The 19,748-nt window shown below is 53.1% G+C and overlaps 1 protein-coding gene across 2 annotated transcripts in view; it reads right to left on the reverse strand.

The window, feature by feature from the left end:
• Positions 1–19,748, reverse strand: part of NUP98 (nucleoporin 98 and 96 precursor) — a 944,939-nt gene that overhangs the window by 182,624 nt on the left and 742,567 nt on the right. For both annotated transcript variants that reach the window (XM_086933760.1, XM_086933759.1), the window contains exon 27: positions 13,506–13,649. In XM_086933760.1, coding sequence (XP_086789886.1) covers positions 13,506–13,649 — 144 coding nt within the window. The remainder of the gene's footprint in view (positions 1–13,505; positions 13,650–19,748) is intronic.

A 19,748-nucleotide genomic window follows, 5' to 3' on the forward strand; every position in this document is an offset into this window, starting at 1 on the left:
ATATGTTCCCAATATGTGCTGCTCAACCATGACAGCCAAAACTACTTCTACCATGTCATTTCCGAGGGGAGCCAAATGTGCATCTGTACGCTGTTTGGATCTGGGGGGAACATCATGCCCGCATTCTGAGTCTTTAACGAGCTCCGTGGAGCCCACCTTTTTACACTAAAAATAATGCAGGTGATACAGGTGCAAAACGGAGGTTGGGCAGAAGATCGGCATGTCATTTAATTAATAATTGATGATAATCAAATGCCATGCCGATCTTCTGCCCAACCTCCGTTTTACACCTGTATCACCTGCGTTAGTTTTAGTGTAAGAAGGTGGGTCCACGGAGCTCGTTAAAGAAATCAGACATAAAAAGACAAGGCAAAGCCTTCTCTCTGGCTGCTTTAACAAGCTCCGTGGAGCCCGCTTTTTTACAGTCTGGCTTCTTGGCTTGTGTATCACTGCCGTACTCCTGTTCTCCTGTTCTACTGAACAGGAATCCCTCCCATGCCAGTTCCTTACCTTACTTGCGAAGAGGATCCCACGGTGGGCAGCAATAACGTGCCTCAAACGGTCAGAGGCGAGAATAACGTGCCTCAAACGGTCAGAGGCGAGCTGCATATGCCAGTAATGGCGACTACTACGCCTGTGAAAGCACGACTCGTACGTACGTGCGCTCTTGGGCCAAATAATTTTCCCGGATTATGCAGGCAGCAAGTTTTTTGCGCTGCAGCTGCAATAAGGTCAATTTTCCCAACGTGAGCGCGGCGCCCCTGGCTGCTCATGACGGCGCACCGGGGCGCCGCGGCGCACAGTTTGGGAACCACTGTTCTAAGCATTTTTTATGCAGCGTCGTTTTGCGCCGGCCTGCGACCAGGAAGTCAGGCAGGCCGGGCGGGACAACCGGAAGTAGGAGGGCGGGAGCCTACCCCGCCTCCCACGGAAGAGCCGCGATTGTTTGGCGCACCGGAGCAGGCAGGAGCCTACCCTGCGCCCCGGTGCCGAAGAAGGGAAGAAGAGTCTTGCTGCCGGTGGGAGCCGCTGCACTGAGGATGCCGGTGAGTGGGGCTTCGCCTTGTTGGGGGGGGGGGGGGGGGGGGGGGGGGGGGGGGGGGGGGGGGGGAGGGGCATCTGTGTGCGCGCGGCGGACTGTGTATGTGTGTGAGCGTGCATGTGTGTGTGTGTATGTGTCCTGGAGTCTGTGTGTATGCGTGTGTGTGACGGGGGGGGGGGGGTTGCCTGTCTGGGTGCCTGCGTGTCTGTGTAAGTGTAAATGCGTGTGTGTGGAGCCGAGAGGAGAGGGGCTGGTGTGTGTGGAGGGGTCTCTGTGTATGCGTGTAGGTGACGGGGGTGTGCCTGTGTATGCGTGTGTATGTGCGCATGCGTGAGTGCTGTGTATGCGTGTGGCTGTGATGTGCGCATGCGTGAATGTTGACGCGCGTGCACGCAGCTCAATCCAGCCAGGATAAGCTCGTCACAGTTTCTTGTCCCTCATTCCCCCGTGTCAGGCAACATTAAGTCTCCAGCCTGGACGCATCCTTCGGATGCGATGTCCAGGCGAGACCTAAAAATAGACTATTTTTATGAGAATTTAGACCACACAGTGAAAACGATACACCAGAGTGTTACTGAGACCTAGATTATAACAAGTAATAATGAACAAGTTACTTAGCTTTGGTAATGCCATATCTGGTAGAGGCAATCTAGCCGCAGATTCATTACCTTAGATTCCTTATCTTGGAAGTTTCCCCGGGAGTCATACTGGATCTGGAAATTTTCGTGAGCAGTACCCCTGTGCACTGGTAGCTGGCATCATTCGGCTCCACATGGAGTAATCAATGTCGGAATTGACATGCCCCGAGCCTATATAGGCGCCACCGCAGCCTAATGCCATCAGTTTCTTTTCGTAACTTTCCATGCCAGGAGAGTAGAGACACGAAAGGGGCAAGCCGTGTCCCTAGAAATCCGTTCGCAGAGCAGGGAGGATGTGTGGGTCTATAAGGAATCTGCAACAAGACAGTCTACAAGACAAGGGATTACTAAAAGGAAAGTAAATTGTTCATCTGATAGAGAATTCTAGCCACAGATTCCTTACCTTAGAATAGATACCAAGAAAATACCTCCCAAGAGGTGGGTATGCTAAACAATTTCACACTAAGATATCTTGCAGGACCAAACAGACATGCCCAGCACGCCGGATCTGAGCATCTAAGCAGTAGTGTTTGGTCAACGTGTGCAGAGATGCATGGCAGACGTCCAAGACTGGAACGCCACATGCACTATACCAAAGTGAGATATAGTGTGCAGAGTCTAGTGGAACCCCAAAGGTAGGCAGAGGTAAAAGTAGATAGCACCTTACTCTCTATATTGTGGGCGAGCAGTAAGGCTTTATCAGAGGGTAGTGTTAAGCATTTGTTGTACACACTCAATCAGCAAATGATTGCACACTCAAAGATTGAACTTCAGACCAATTGGTTTTGTATATAAATATTCTTTTAGGTATTTTATTTCATAGAACCAAGCAAGCCTGGGACAGATAAGTGATTTTATACTTTGCAGTAATACAGTTTTGAATTGCAGTTGTATATATACTTTGGTATAGTTACAGTAGAATTACTGGTAATGCAATACATTGAAATATTGTACATATACTTTGTATTGACTTAAATAGGATGTCAAGTCAATCACTTTACAGAATCCTTTTCTTACACAGTGTAGTATACCTGGATACTGCACTGGTAAGTAACTGCGCTTTGGTTATTTGGATACAGTTTTAGAGACTTTTATAGATTTTCCAAATCCACACTTAGAAACTTTTTTATAGAAAACAGTCAATGTTATCCTATGGGAGAAAATAGTGTTATCAGTTACGAGGTAAGCACTTTGTTGTGGGAGTTGGGATTCGGAGGGTTGGTTAGACATCGTAGGTTGGGACACAAGGCTGTGGGGCGTCAGGTGCAGGGGTCTCTTTCAGGGTCGGATCGTCTTACCAGCTCCTGGTCGCGGTTGGGGACCTTCCGGATTTAGGCTGCAGGTGTTGGCTGGAGGCAGGTCAGGGATCTTGGGGAGCCCTCCTCGTGGTGATGGACCACTTGAATTCGGGCCGTGGGCAACGGGTGCATAGTGGTGCAGACTTGCATATTTTGCCGGAGCTGGAGTCTGTGGAGGATTTCGCAGATGGAGGGGTCGGCTTCAAGATCAGAGCCAACCAGCCCAAGCAAAGGCAACCCACGCAGGATACACAAGGAGCTTCTGGTGCAGACCAGGAGGGTCTGAGGCACTTCACCTTTGCAGGGAAGCAAGGGCCAGTCTGGAGCAACCAGACCTGCGATGGAGTTTCAAAAAGGATCATCGACAGGGGCTACTAGCCAACGGGCCAGCAACCGGACACCGCGTTGAGCAGAACACAGGCAGAAGGGCCCCACGCAGATCTCGTGGAGTGTGGAGGGCTGGTCTTCGGTGCAGGTGGAGCTCTGTGTCTGGGTGTCTCAGTCCCCAGGGCACAGCTTCGAAGAAGCCTCAGGAGCAGCGCTGTTAGCAAGTTCTCGACTTTAAGTTACCTGCTTCCACGGGTCCAGACGCCTTCCACGGGGCTCAGCTGTGCTGGAGTCGTGCAGTGGGGTCAGAGGGATCCGGGAGTCGAGGTCTTAACACCTGTGCTCGGGTTCCGGCAGGAACGGGGACAAAGCAAGCCGTCGAGTTGCTGGATGGAGCCTGGTTTCCCAGGGTGGTCACTCCTTGGCCACAAGGGAGATTCTTCAGTCTTCAGCTTGGATGAATGTCGAAGGGTCCAGAGTTTCGTCTTCAGTTGATTCCAGGATTAATCTACTTTCTCCTGGGTCAGCTCCTACCTTTATACAACTAAAGGGGGCTGGTTTGCTCACTAGGTCCCTCCTATGGGTGGGACCAGGAAGGGGGGTGGTTACACCCCCTTTCCATTGTCCTGTTTCGCACCAGAACTGGGGCTGGAGTGCCCCAGCAACCGGTTTGAACTGGGGTATGCATGAAGCACCTAGTGTGTCTCAGGCAGGGTCTCAATCTAGTCAGCCCTCCCTGTCCCTATACACATCCTCCTGTCTGGGGTGGTGCTCGCACCTCCCCAAGCAGGAAACCTATTGTCCAAACCTCCGTGACTGGAAGGACTCCCAGCAGCAGAAGGTCAGACTTGTGTCTGTGGCAGCAGCATCTATTTTGTAAAGCTGGGGCTCTGGTTAACTTTAACCGGGATAGTCAGAACATGTCTTCTCCCTCTAGAAGGGTGGAATGCTACCCCCGTTGCCAGAATTGGCGAGGGGGTAGTATTCCAAAGTGTATGACACCTTACACAACATGTTTTGATAAAGCCAAACCAAAGTTAGCATTAACCACGAGGATTATAATGCACTTAAGAGTATATGGCATGGCAATATCATAGAACAGCTATAAGGACGTGGTTCCGAAAGCTGCAGACAGGCTCAGCTCATGCTAGAGCACCATCTCACACATAACCAAGCACTCTGCCTTCAGGATTGTTAAGGCCTGCCATAGGAGTGAATTATAGGTTACTATGTGTCTATATGTAAGTAGGTATAGGAATACTACACCTAAGCAAGGGGTGATTACACGACCTTGCCCCAGCTGAGTGATCAGCCAGTTGTGTCTATTCGAGTGGCCAGCCAGGGGTGGCATAATACATGCTGCAGCCCCTGGTAGGCCTTGGTTAAACCTATGCCCTCAGTACCTAGGGTACACTTTTGCAGGGGCTGACAAGGTGACCCAATTCCGAATTGTGTATGTACCTAGAGTACATGGCTTGAATTTAGAGAGTGCGCATCTGGGCTGTGGGTCTGATTAGCAGGCCCACAGCCACATCTAAGTCGAAAACCAGTAAAGCAAAAGCAAAAAGTGGGGGTGACCATAGGAAGCAGACCCTACTCTCCTACACGTGGGTTAACAAATCAGGTATTCACAGGAGACTAAGTCTTTTATTTGGAAGGCAGGGCAAGTCCCCTGAGTTCTTGAGGTTGCTGGCTGCAGGACACACCGGAGTTTCACCTCTGCAGGTTCGAGGTGGGGACAGGCCAATAGGGCTAGGGCCAAGTCAGAGGGCGTCCTCCTCTTCTCAGCTTCGGCACGGCTGTTTGGACCTTTTCTTGTAGTAGTTTCCTGTCTGAGGGGGGCAAGGTTTGGGGTGCCCCCTAAATACTATATTTAGGGGTGTTTCCGGTTAGTAAAGGTTGGGACCAATGGGTGCCTTCCATGGGGTGGGTACACCCCCTATTATGTCACCCTCCAGTGGGAGGAGAGCATAAACCTCACTCTGGTTGGCTGGGTCCCCCCATCTGCAAGATGGCAGGGACTGAGAGTTGGGCTTCACCTCGCTTCCCCCACCTGAGGGGCGGCGTCAGCAGCCTCCGAAAGGGCTCGAGTCGAGCCAGCAACCTTCGAAGGCCTGGGCTCGAGCTGGCAACCTTCGAAGGCCTCGGCTCCTCGAGTCGAGCCGATGTCTGACCTCCGAAAAGGTCCCGACCGTCCGAGTCGAGCCGGCGTCAGCGACCTCTGAAAAGGTCTCACATTCTCGAGTCGAGCCAGTGACCTCCAAAGAGGCCTCGACCCTTCCAGTTGAGCCAGCGTCAACAACCTCCGAAAGGCCTAGAGTCGAGCTGGCAACCTTCAATGGCCTCGGCTCCTCAAGTCGAGCTGGCGCCGGAGATCTCCGAAAAGGTCCCGACTGTCCGAGTCGAGCCGGTGACCTCCGAAAAGGCCTCGACCGCTTTGAGTCGGACCAGCGTAGACTTTCCCCGGGGTGGAAACCTGTGGGAGAGTACGCCAAAGCAGTGTCGTGCACCGCGCCGTAGCCAGCTCCAGCGATGCCGCAGAAAGCCTCGGAAGGCTGTGCAACGGCGCTATGAAAGAGCTAAATGCAGTGGGGTGCCCCTCTGGGCCATGTCCCGACGTTGCAGTGACTCTGGTGTCAGAGTCAGGTCACTCGGTTGGAGCAGAGGGTAAACCCGCCGGCAGTGTCTAAACTGGAGTCCCTACCCCCCCTATGGGGCCCGGAGGAGCGGGAGGGAGGGGGCAAATGCTTACCTGCGGCGACTCTAGTGTCAGATTCAGGGCACTCGGTTGGAGCCGAGGGTAAACTCGGCGGCTGTGTCCCAACCAGAGTCCCTACCCCCCTGTGGGGCCCTGAAGCACGTCTGGGAGGATGGGGGGGGGGGGGGGGCGCAATACTTACCTGAGGTAGGCGAATGACGGCGATGGTGCTGGAACCGGGCCCGCCGCATGGACGACTCCGCTGGAGAAGAAGACCTGCGTCGCCAGGGGTCCATTTGGGACATACGGGCAGGTAGCAGCTTCATGCGGCTAACGTCTCACTCCACGGAGTGATGGTGCTCTCCCAAGCACCATATACAGAGTTCGTGAGGGTCCGTTGCTGACATCTGTTGCGAGGAGGACCGGTACGGTTTGAATGCCCACAAGGGGCATCGAAAACACTGTTCCAGGACACGAAAGCGTCGAAAAGGCCTGTAATAAACAATAACAGGCCCGAGGTATTACTTTCCCGGATCTGCGTTAGAAACGCGGAAAAGAAGAAAACTGACGTCAGCACACCAGGAGGGGCTTATATAACTACAATGACGTAACTTCCGCGGACGACGTCAGGACGGAGGTAGACGGCCCCACCTCCCGGCATGCAGAGGTATTGCGGGGGGAAAAAAATTCCGGATCCAGTCTGATGCCTGGGGGATATTCCAAGTTAAGGAATCTGAAGCTAGATGTCTCTATCAGATATCTATGGCCCGCACACACAAGTCGTTTGAGAGTTGGTTATATTATAATATGAAACTGCAAAAATCCTTGGGTAGAAGTCTTGTAGAGCATTAGCACGGAGATAGAGTTGGGAAATTTCAAACCAGTGCCGCTTGCCTAAAGTAAAATACATCAGTAACTGCAGAGAGCTGTGACAGGTAATGTAACACTAATCATCTTAGGGAACAAGTTCCATATGGCCCTCAGAGTGGTTATACTCACAGATGATGGTTTTGATTACATTGGATGTATTATATGGAGTGGAAGTGAAACCTCACTATGTAATATACTTACAACCCCTTTAGGAGCCTTAAGAATAGTTTGTTAAACTTTCAGTTCAACCCATGGTAGCTGAGGCTCTGAGCAGCAAGGCTTACACAAAGGAAAGGGTGTAAAGCATTTAAACAGCACCAAAACAATTTAAGAAATCCGACATCACTCAAGAAATCAGACACCAATTTATACAAATGGACTCTTTTTGCATAAATTTCAACATCACATCGAAAAAGATCCACTAGAAGGTTCCGGAGAAATGGAATTTACAGGAAATACATTAAAGCATTTCACTCAACTATGAACAGGCATTGCCAAATTCAACAAATTTTATGCTTAGAAACTTTAATGAAAACTTGGGTAAGTGTCAATACTGTTTGGTAGAGAATTACTTGGGGTAAACAATTCTGCAACAGTTCTATTAATTTTGACATGAGATTAAAGTCGAGCTTAACATAAGTTGTTGGATGTCTTGGAGTGCCCAATTTGGTTGCACAGTTGAGGAGTTAGCACGGCATGTAATCCTGCGATCGCCAATTGGGCAATGAAGCCTTTCCACATTAAAAATTGCATTTTTACTGTCAGGAAATGTAAACTACATGTCCTTCCAGTGTCATACATTGCACCCTCACTTAGGACTCTGTATGCTTGCCAGAGGGGTGACGCACACAGATACCCTGGGGAAGTGGAGCCTTTGCCACTGCTCTCAATGGCAAAGTCAGACCAGCAGCACACAGCCTGTGGGCAGTGGCAGACTAGAAGACCAGTTTTACTTGGGGGACCTTCAGGATAGCACAACTAGTGCTGCAACCCCTGAGGAACCCCTCTAACGTACATGCCCTAGGTATTTGATACCATATACTAAGGACTTTCACTTAGCCAGTTACAATTGGGTGCAGCCAATACGACATACACTTTAGGGGCAGGGCATTGGTACAGAGGTCTGGTTAGTAGTCAGAAAACAGCAGCATCAATCCAAAAACTTGGCGGTGACCACAAAAAAGAGGCCTTTCCTTACAGTGGTATTACATTCAAAAGACTAATAACTAGGGCAAAAGCAGGAGCAAGCACAGAAGCTTTAAACAAGCCAAAAGTACAAGTTACTTACCTTTGGTAACAATGTATCTGGTAGAGACTATTCTAGCCGCAGATTCCTTAACGTAGAATTATCCTCAGACACAAGACTGGATCCAGAAAAACGTTTGGCACAGCATTCCTGCGCGCCTGGGGTGGGCAGCACCACACGACCCTGCCCCGACGTTGTCCACGCACATGACGTCAGCGGGGCCTCACAAGCCCCACCCCGGCGTGCCAACCTCAGTTTTCTTCTGATAACTTTTCTGCGCCACAATGCGGAGTCATCACAAACAAAACTGTGAGTATGTGAACAGTGTGAGAAAAAACAAAGAAACAGAAAAGAAAGAAGCGAATGGTGAGGTAGAGCACCATCAGGACAGTGCCAAGCACTATAACAGTGAAAGAAGCAGAGCATCACTCCAAGGGGCAACCTTGCAAGGGGAGGCAATATCCTCCATGGAGGCAGAATCATGTGAAAAAATGTCATGGCAGACGACAGAAGCCTGCACCCACAGTCCATAACAGTGAAAGGGGCTAACCCTGAACAGAGAAGAAATGACTATCTACCCCAAGACAACAACATCAAAGAGTAACACCCCCCATAAAAAGAACTAAAGGCCGAGGCACAGCCAAGACGCCCAAACCCAGACGACCGCAGAGGAGTCAGAAACCCCAAACAATGACAAAGGGTGAAGAATAGGAGCAGGCCTCGCACTTGGAAAGAACAGGGAGTAGGGAAGTAGAAGGACACAGAAAACCACTGTTCAAGTACCAGAAGGGCAGGAGTGGAACCAATGAACAGAGCAAAGCACTCCGCCAGGAAAGGAGCGAAAGAGGTACTCACAACAGGCAAAACCACCCAGAGAGGAGCAGGAGACCAAGCAGAAGGGCCTGGCAGAACTGGGAGGCAGGGCGGGTCGTGAAGGAATCTGAGGCTAGAATTGTCTCTACCAGATACATAGTTACCGAAGGTAAGTAACTTGTACATCTGATAGAGACTACTAGCCGCAGATTCCTTAACATAGAATTAGATACTCCAGCTATACCCCGAGGGGAGGCGGGTCTGCGAGAGAACCTCACCTAGCTTGGAATAAACACAGGGCCCCAACAGGGGATGTGTGAGGGGGACAGGAGGGAAGGCTCAGCACCCACCAAGAAGAGGTAAGCAAGAACCAGAGAAGGTAAGGCCAGGAGACCACAGTCTACCCGCGGTACAAGGGGCATCCGCCAGAAGAAACCCTCAGAGGGACAGCCAGTGTCAAAGAGTACCAAAATAAGAAGGAACCACCCAAATCCCCCAAATCCAAGGAGAAGAGGTGGAAAACGGAGGCAGAGCCCACCGTAGGGCAGTTGAACAGGCATCAGCCCGAGGCAGTAGACAAGAACGTCTGCAGCCGAGAAGCACAGATGTGAAAAAGGAATACACATTGCAGCAAGCCCCAGCAGAGCAAGGGGCAGGAGCACGCAAGTACACAAAAGTCCACAGAAGGGGACTACAACGACCAGGCATGCGCAGCCAGAACAAGCCAAAAGCAAAACGAGTGCAGGGGCAAGGCCTCAGAAAGGACCGCACCGGTGGCACAACCGGACCCATGGAAAGAGGTGGGGCCAGCCTAATAGAAAGAGGAGAAAAAACAATGCAGAGCAAGCCGATGACCAGAACACAGGAGAACACCCTGGGTACCCTAGCCGACCAGGAACACAAGGCAGAGGGCCAGGCCGGAACAACGGTTAACAAGGTGGAGACACCCTACAGTGGAAGTGAGAGACAATTATTGGTGAGAGGGGAGGAGGACACGCTGTTGGCCCCGCGCCGGACGGCCAAAGACAGTACGTAATTACAGGTGAACCATTACCATGTTCTGTTGCTGTTTTGACCTTGTGCACACAAATGTAACCATCGTGCTAATTGTATAATGCCACTAATGATTGTAGTTCTATGTGATCCTGAAGGTCTGAAGGTTATGATATGATGCTGAAATGGTGTGCAACTCTGCCAGGGATGTCTGTACACTGTCTTTAATGCTGCAGTTTGTTCTCAATAAAACTCTTGTAAAAAAAAATTTACTTATCAGATTGCGATAAACTTTGGTCTTAAAATAAATTACAAACAAGGTGGAGACAGCCCAACACAACGCCTTAGACGGCATACCGGAGCCTGCTTGGCGATTTATTAGATACTGAGCAGGACAGAACCTGGAGAAGTGGAAGCAGGGCCAAGACAGAAGACAGCATCCCGCGGTATACAGGGATGCCAGAGAAAGCGAGGAACCCAAGAAGGTGTCCTCACCCGCCCAGCCTAAGACAGAGCTACACAATAGCTACAAGTACCCCACCTAGGGTATGACACGTCCCAAATAACCAATGGGAACATCTCTTAGAGACAAAATCCTGCAGCAGAGGTCAAGAAACAACAAGGAACCTGCGGAAGCACCACAGATGGCATAATAATCAGCCAAAATTACACAGATGGCTCAATCTAAGGACCCATATGACTTTACCAACAGTCAAAAGAAAAACACACCACTAGATCAAAAGGGCTGTAGCAGCAGCCAACAGCAGAGGGATCAACTAAAGGACCCTGAAGGTATCCACACGGAACACACAGGCGGCCAACCGAAACACCAGGCCGAAACAGCAAAGTGGGATAAAGGACTCCCTAAAGGCACCGGAGTACCAACAAGTCAAAGCCTACGGCTGAGGAGGACGGAGCCCGCAAGAACTCTTTGAATAGCGGAATCCGTGTGGGTGTTAAATAAAAGAACCCCATCAAGGGGCAGGTCAACAAGACGCTCCCTAACATTCTCTGGAAAAAGACCATCCCACAACCAAGCATGGCAGCGGAGAGCCACAGAACTTGCCATAGTGCGACAGTAGGAATCAGAAACCTACAAGGCTGAACGAAGAATAAACGCAGCCAACTCCCGACCTTCTAGCACATGGTGCCGCAGGTCCACAGAGACAGCTTCCTGGGAGCAGCGAGACAGGAGGGACTCCACTGAATCCCATAGGCTGGAGGTAGCCCTGGCCAGCACACAGTGTGTTGAGCGCTCGCAAGGCAGCACTAGTAGAAGCAAAGATGTTACGCCCCAGGAGTCCAATCACCGGACCTCCCGTGACAGAGGGAGTAACAACGAAGGCAAAGAAGGAAAGGCAGTCTGCAGAAGAGGGCCCTCGGTCGAGGGGTGGCAGGAAAGGCAGACTGGATCGTGCTGAGCTGGACGGTGGCGGTGCAGGAGTGGCTGAGGCACCAGAACTCCTGTAGCAGGGCGACCCAGGTCCCCAGAAGAGAGTTGTGGAGCCAAGCCTCAAGAGGAAGAAGCAGCTCCCCTCCACCAGAGCCCTGGTGAAGGACTTCCAACAAATGGTCCATAGGAAAGTGAGTGACCGGTTTGCCCATCTGTAAAATGCCAGCGGCCGTGGTAATGGCTCAGACAAAGGCAACACTTGCCTCCGTAGGACGACGCGGGGAGAGAGCAATTCCTCCATAGGTGAAGGCTGCAAACTTAGCCGCCCATCCCAGAGTCCAGCTGGAGGAAGGAACGGCCTGCCCCTGTAGCAAGGGCGAGTGGGGAATCTGAGGGGGTCTCCAGAGAAGGCGGAGAAGCCTGCTGGGCAACCAACCGTGAGTAGCGGAAGAGAGGGTCCGAGAGTGGAGGCCACGGAGACGGCAAAGAGCCCTCCCTAGAAGAAGCCGGGGAAAAAACAACGACTAGGTGTCCAGTCTCCGGTGAAGAGGAGACGACAAACCTCCAGAGAAGAAGGGACATCTGGAGACGAGTCGACGACCCGACGAAGGGACGGCGCCGTGGAGTCCGGCACAGGCACCGATGTGTTCCCGATGGGTGCCGAAGCGGTCCCCAGGGGCACTGAGTCAACCACCACCATCACATGTTCGCTAGGAGAATGGGGCAGGGTCGGAGCAAGGTTGGCTAAGGAACGGCGCTGCCACACGCGGCACCGCCGGGCCCGGGGAGGAAAGCAGTCTGCGCTGGAAAGGCATCTGCCCGGCCTCTGGTAAGGCAGCCGCCTGCTCAGAGGACAAAGGGGGGCTCGAGGACAAGCCCAGAGTCCCGGCGATCTCCTGCAACACCACAGGGAACCCCACGGGGATTTGCGGCGAGGCAGGGACGCCATGGGTCAAAATGGGGAACCGCGCAGGGCCGCACTTCGACGACACCACACCCTCAACCTGAAGCCGAACTTGTCGGCGCTCGGGCCGAAGCCGCCGGCGACTCTGCGGAAGGCCCCGCGGAAGGCAAGGGATCAACGGACGTTTCAGGGAGAGGAGGGGGGCCAAAGAAGCCTGCAGAGCCGCAGCATAGACTTTCATTTGGGCCCTAGTCGCCCCAATGCAATGAAACTGTGGATAGGGTGGCGAGGGCGCACGTCCCAAGGGGAACCCGCAGCCTCTGCTGAATGAGAACAAGGCCTCTGAGACAAACTGCAGGACCTGGCGAGGGACGCCCTTGGGGCCGCGGTGAAGGACTATGCGGCAGTCAGAATCGGTGGCTCCTGGCGTCAGAGGTAGGGGACGGACGCTGTGACTAGACCGGCCTGGACAAGCAGGCTGACTGCAATTTCATCCAGCGCTCCCACCGAGACTTCGGTTTGAGGTGCTGACAAGCGTCGCAGTCCGTAGAGTCATGGTTCTCGCCCAAACACCACATACAAATCGGGTGAGGGTCTGTCACCAACGCAAAGCGTAAAAGAAGGCCTGAAAACAGGCGGGAACACAATCCTGATCTGCGTTGCGTGCGGAAAAGAAGGAAACTGAGGTTGCTGCGCCGGGGTGGGGCTTGTGTGACCCCGCTGACGTCACATGCGCGGACAAAGTCATGGCAGAGTCCTGTGGTGCCACTCATCCCCGGTGCGCAGGGATGCTGTAGAAATCATTTTTCCCGATCCAGTCTCACGCCTGGGGATAATTCTACATTTAGGAATCTGCGGCTAGTAGTCTCTATCAGATTGTTTAATGCTGAAGTTTATTTATTTTATACAAGATCCTGCAGGCCCTCTTTCCACCTCACCTTTTTAAAGTGATGCGGTTTATACTTAAACAAAATGTCAGATATTTTTCTACAGCTAATTTTAGGTATCTACATAGAAAAGCAGTTAGTCCCAATATAAGTAAGGCTTGACATGATCTCAATGTTCCAAAACTTTAGAAACATATAATCCCTCATTCCTGCACAGATTTTGCCCAATAAAGGTAATTACTGAAGGTTTTTAACCTGGCATTTTACTATTTGAAAGTCATGCTGCCACAATGTGTTATTTATATAGGCTGGCAGTATCAACTGCTAGGTGGTGGGTTTTTAGTGCAGAGTAGCAGAAAGGATTATTAGGGTCTAACTCAGAATATACACCCGTACCTGAAATGCTTCCTCATACATCTTGAGAGCTGCAGCAACAGAGGCAGTAGGGGGTAGCATGTACCACAGATGGACAGCGAGGCAACGCTTCCAGTCCAGTTGAGCGCACACATTTATGCATCTCTTGTCTGACAGATGCCACACCTGCAAAAAATTTAAATGGATTAAAAATATTTAATGCGGACACAACATCAAACAGGAATTTAAATGAAATGTTTCTGTCTTTGCCAAATGTTGTAAGAGAAAGTCTAACAATCCTAAAGCACAAGTTACTTACCTTCGGTAACGATATATCTGTAAGAAACAGTAGTTAGTATTAGATTCCTTACCTTAGAATATTCCCCAGGCGTCAGACTGGATACGGAAACTTTTACGTAGCAGTACCCTTGCGCGTCGGTAGGTGTCGTCTGCGGCTCCGCGTCCGTCGTCTGCGTCGGGATGACGTCGCCGGAGTACTTAGACGCCGCCCTCGCGCGCTGAAGTCAGTTCTTATACATAGCTTTTCCGCGCCAGAAACGCAGAGCCATGATAAAAACCAACACTGGTGCTATGAAACTAGGGCCCTGAAAGAGGATGAACTGAACCCTAGATATTGGTTCGCAGAACGGGGAGGATGGGTGGGGCGGTAAGGAATCTAATACGAACTACTGTTTCTTACAGATATATCGTTACCGAAGGTAAGTAACTTGTTCATCTGAAAGAAACAGGTTAGTATTAGATTCCTTACCTTAGAATAGATACCCCAGCAATACCAACCCCGGTGGTGGCTCTGCAAACCAATAATCACACCAGAAAGTCCTGGAGGAGGGAACGGCCAAAAAAGCCATCCCTCCGGACTTGGCTGTCCAGGCAGTAGTGTCTTGCAAACATGTGCAACGATGCCCACGTAGCTGCCTGACCGATGTCCTGCAAGGGGACACCCCGGCCCAGGTCAGAGGTAGCCGCCGTGGCCCGAGTGGAATGGGGCCTCAGCCCAACAGGAGGCTCCTTCCTTGCCAAGGAGTTACAAGCCTTGATACACAAGACAACCCACTGAGAGATGGTCTGCTTGTGTACCGCCCGTCTCTTCTTAGCGCCCACAACCAACAAAGAGTGGGTCATCCACCCGGAACTGACGTGTGCGATCCAGATAGAATGAGAGCGCACGTTTTCGGTCCAGACGGTCGAGCCACTCTTCCTCCTTTGAGGGATGCGGAGGCGGAAAGAAGATGGGCAAGGTGATAGACTGCCCGATGTGGAAGGCCATGACAACCTTGGGCAGGAAAGAGGGCCTAGTCCGCAACACAACCTTGTCCGGATGGACAGAAAGGAAAGGAGGTTTAGAGGAAAGAGCCTGGAGCTCGCTCACTCTCCTGGCAGAGGTGATGGCAACCAGGAAAGCAGTCTTCACAGTAAGAAGGCGGATAGGACAGTTGTAAAGTGGCTCAAAGGGCGCGTAGATCAGGTAAGTAAGAACCAGGTTCAAGTCCCACTGAGGCATCACGAAGGGAACAGGTGGAAACGTGCGAGTGATGCCTTTCAGAAAACGAGTTACAATAGGGGACTTGAAAAAAGATGGCTGATCAGGCAGCCTTAGAAAGGCTGAAAGGGCAGAAAGGTAGCCCTTGATAGTTGCCAGAGCAGAGCCCTGCTGGGCAAGAGAAAGAAGGAAGAGAAGAACCTCAGAAAGAGTGGCAGAGAGAGGATCCACAGCCTTTGCTGTGCACCAGGTCACAAATCTGTTCCACCTGCAGGCGTATACAGACTTTGTGGCGGGACGCCTGGCTGCCAGAATGATATTACAGACTTCAGGAGGCAAGTCAAATGGCCTCAACTGTCGCCGCTCAATCTCCAAGCATGGAGATGGAGACTGGACAGGTTCAGGTGGAGGACCGTCCCCTGTTGCTGCAACAGAAGGTCCTCCTGAAGAGGCAGACGAACCGGGGAATCGACTGGCATACTGAGTAGCTCGAAATACCAGTACCTTCGTGCCCAGTCCGGAGCCACAAGCATGACTTGGGCCCGGTTGCGTTTGATCTTCTTCAGCACTCTGGGCAGAAGTGGTGTAGGCGGAAAGGCGTACAACAGACCGCAACTCTACTCGCGACGAAAAGCGTCTCCGAGCGTGTGCCGCCTTGGAAATTCCAACGGGCAGAACTGATGACATTGCGCGTTCTCTTCTGTGGCGAATAGATCTATCCAAGGCTCTCCCCACTGCAGAAAGAGACCTTGCGCCACATCCGAGTTCAGACGCCATTCGTGATCCATCATGCACCGGGGGCTGAGTTTGTCCGCCCTGGCGTTCAGAGAACCTGCCAGGTGTTGAACCACCAGGGTCACGCCCTGATGTTCCAGCCACTGCCAAAGGCGCAGAGCCTCCTGGCAGAGGGTCCACGACCCCACCCCGCCCTGTTTGTTGCAGTACCACATGGCGGTGGTGTTGTCCGTGAACACCTGCACTACACTCCCCCGGACAGAGGGGAGGGATGCCTTCAGTGCAAGACTAATCACCCGCAGCTCCAAAAGATTGATATGGAGCCGGGACTCTGCCGGAGACCTCTCCCATGTGGCCTCCCCAGCCCAGGAGAGACACGTTTGTCACAACGTGCTCCAGTTGGGGTAAGGAGAGGGATCTGCCGCTGATCCAATCGTGGTCCGTGAGCCACCACTGCAACTGTCTTGCAGTGCCCTCCGAGATCAAGACATGGTCGGACAAGTTGCCCTGATGCTGGGCCCACTGAAACTTCAGGTCCCACTGCAGAGCCCGCATCCGCCACCTGACGCCTTCAACAACCAGTCGTCGAGGTAGGGGAATACTGAAACCCCTAACCTGCGCAGATGAGCTGGGTCCACCGACATCACTTTCGTGAACACCCGTGGGGCGCTGGTAAGGCCAAAGGGGAGCACGGTAAACTGAAAGTGCTTGTGGCCTACCGTGAACCGGCAGGACAGGGATGTGAAAATAAGAGTCCCGCAAGTCCAACGCTACCATCCAGTCTCCCGGGTCCAGGGCAGCTAAGACCTGAGCCAAAGTCAGCATCCTGAACTTCTCCTTCTGGAGGAAGCCGTAGACTTTCCGCAGGTCCAAGATAGGGCGTAGGCCCCCTTTGCCCTTCTTGGGAACCAGAAAGTAGTGGGAGTAACAACCACACCCTACTTCTGGCCCAGGAACGCGCTCGATGACCCCTTGGCCAAGAGGGCCGTAACTTCCTCTCGCAGAAGACTTAAGTGATCCCCCGACACGCGGTGGTACTGCGGTGGCATAGCTGGAGGGGTCGCCTCGAAGGGGAGAGAGTAGCCCCTTCGGACGATTTGCAGCACCCACCTGTCCGATGTGAAAGTGCGCCAGTGGAGGAGGTGATGGCGAACCCTGCCCCCCACTGGCGTCACATGGGCCTGAAAGCTCGGACTAGGAGGGTTTTGAGTCGGATGCTGCAGGGGTAGGTGTGGACTGACCTCGCTGTTGTCCCCGAACGCCGCAACGGCGGTTACCACGTTCGCCACCGCGCTGGATGTTGGTCTGCGGGCCGTGGCTGGCAGGACGTGTGGGGGCACACCTTCCTTGGCCACGAAAGGAGCGAAAGGCAACAGTTTGCTGGCGCGGGGCCGAGAGGCCCAAGAACTTGGCTGTAGCCCTGGAGTCCTTAAAGCGCTCAAGCGCACGGTCTGCCTTGTCGCCATAGAGGAGATGGTCATCAAACGGCATGTCCATAAGGGTGTTTTGGACATCAGCCGAAAAGTTGGCGGACCTCAGCCAATCGTGGCGACGAATTGCCACCGTTGTTGCCATCGCTCTTCCCAGCGAGCCCGCGGTATTCAGCCCAAACCGGATGGAATACCATGCCGCATCTCGACCCTCCACAAGGTCTTGGGTGAGTTTAGTCCGGAACCCCTCCATACATTGTGGCAGCACGTCCGCAACCATGTCGCACAGAGAGTGGGTGTAGCGGCCCGAGAGGCACGCGGTGTTCACTGACCGCAACCCCAAACTAAGTGAGGAGACAATCTTTTTACCATACTGTTTGTATCTCTTGGATTCCCGATCGGGGGGAGCCGTCGCGAATGCGGTCTGGGAGTTAGAGGCCTGGATGACCAGGCTCTCAGGGGTGGGGTGGGTGGACAGGAAGCAAGGGTCGCCCGGAGTCGAGCAGTGGCGCCTGGCCACGTTCCTATCTACAGGCGGACCTGTAGCAGGCTTGGACCAAGTGCCCAGAGGTAGGCCTGACAAGGCCTCATTAAATGGCAGCAGAGGCTCAGCCGAGCTTGCCTGCGGTTTAAGGACCTCAGTGAGGAGGTTAGTCCTCACGGCCACGACGGGGAGCTCAAGGACCAAAGGCCTTGGCAGCCCGTGTGAGCACCACACTATAGGCAGCCCCCTCCTCCGTAGCCACGTGAGGGGGGGGGGGGGGGGGGGGGGGGGGGGGGGATACCAAAATCAGTGTCAGGTGAAGTGTCCAGACCACTGGCCTCCCCTAGCTCACCTGCCCAGGCCTGAAAAGACTGGCACTCACGTGCCAGAGGGTCCTCGGACCCCTCCCAATCCTTCTCGCCACCCATCTCCTGATACTCCGGGTCAAAGGATGGGGCCGGGTCGTAGAAGTAAAAATCTCCTAGCGGGGTCGAATACAGCGCCGGACCAGAATCGAGGGTAGGACCGGGGACGAAGTCGTCCTGGGACGGCGCCGGAGGAGACACCCTGGGGGACGGCTCCGGCGAAGTCGTAAGGTCGACCTGCGACGACCCGGATCCGGATGTTCATCACCACCCCCTTTTCTGAATCGATTTTGGCCACTATAGGTGTGGCAGGGTATACTCAGACATGAGTCCCTTTCTCACTGCTCCATCAGGATTCAAGCAAGCCGGGCCGAAGACGGCTGAAATGCCAGAAACCGGTCCCCGGTAGCTTGTTTCCTTTCTGGTGAAGAATTGGCTTGGTAGTTTAGTCTGCCCTGTTCCCATGATGCACTGGGCCAGGGACAGACTGATTTGCATATAGCCAGGTTCTGAGCTGGGATGGGGCAGTGAGATAAATAACGGTGATGGATCAAGCCCTGATCTTTGGACTGGGTAAGAGTGGTCTGCTCAATTCGGACACTCTGTTCATCACCACCCCCTTTTCTGAATCGATTTTGGCCACTATAGGTGTGGCAGGGTATACTCAGACATGAGTCCCTTTCTCACTGCTCCATCAGGATTCAAGCAAGCCGGGCCGAAGACGGCTGAAATGCCAGAAACCGGTCCCCGGTAGCTTGTTTCCTTTCTGGTGAAGAATTGGCTTGGTAGTTTAGTCTGCCCTGTTCCCATGATGCACTGGGCCAGGGACAGACTGATTTGCATATAGCCAGGTTCTGAGCTGGGATGGGGCAGTGAGATAAATAACGGTGATGGATCAAGCCCTGATCTTTGGACTGGGTAAGAGTGGTCTGCTCAATTCGGACACTCTGTTCATCACCACCCCCTTTTCTGAACCGGATCCGGATGCAGCAGGGTTCTGCGGCATCGGGACCGAAGTCGCCGACGGCACCGGAGCACCCGACGGCACCGGAGCACCCGGCCTGCTTGGGGACCCAGTCGGGCCGCGGAACCCGTCGGAGGAGTCTGGTTCCGCAGGGGGGTGGGGGGTTAGTCGCCTCTTCGACTTCTTGTGCCTCTTACATGAGGACTTCTAGCCCGAAGACTGATGACGACTCCCGGAACTGTGGTGACTCCGGCCCCGCGACCAGTCCCTCGACCTCCTTCCGGACCGGGACCTCGAGCAGTGCGGGGCTGACTGCCAGAACTCGAGTCGCTTGCGGGACCGCTCCAGTCTAGCTTTGGACGTCAGGGCCCGGCAGTCAGAGCAGGACTTGTCATCGTGGTCGGGGCCCAGACAGTGAAGGCACTGGCGATGAGGGTCGGTAACCGACATCAGTCGGCTACAATCGACGCAGGGTTTGAACCCGGGCATCCCTACCGGCACCGTCAGAGTCGAGTGACTTCGAAAGATGATCAAAAGTGATCGAAAAAGTTAGTTAAAAAATTGACTAAGGGTACTACTTTTTCCCGGATCGGCGCTTGCTGGCGAGGAAAAAAGAAACACTGACGTCAGCGTGCGAGGGCTGCGTCTAAGTACTCCGGCGACGTCATCCCGGCGCCAACGACGCCAGACGTGGAGCCGCAGACGACACCTACCGACGCGCAAGGGTACTGCTACACAAATGTTTCCGGATCCAGTCTGACGCCTGGGGATATTCTAAGGTAAGGAATCTAATACTAACCTGTTTC

Source organism: Lissotriton vulgaris, chromosome 8 (genome assembly GCF_964263255.1).
Source record: "Lissotriton vulgaris chromosome 8, aLisVul1.2, whole genome shotgun sequence".
NCBI classification, from domain to species: domain Eukaryota; kingdom Metazoa; phylum Chordata; class Amphibia; order Caudata; family Salamandridae; genus Lissotriton; species Lissotriton vulgaris.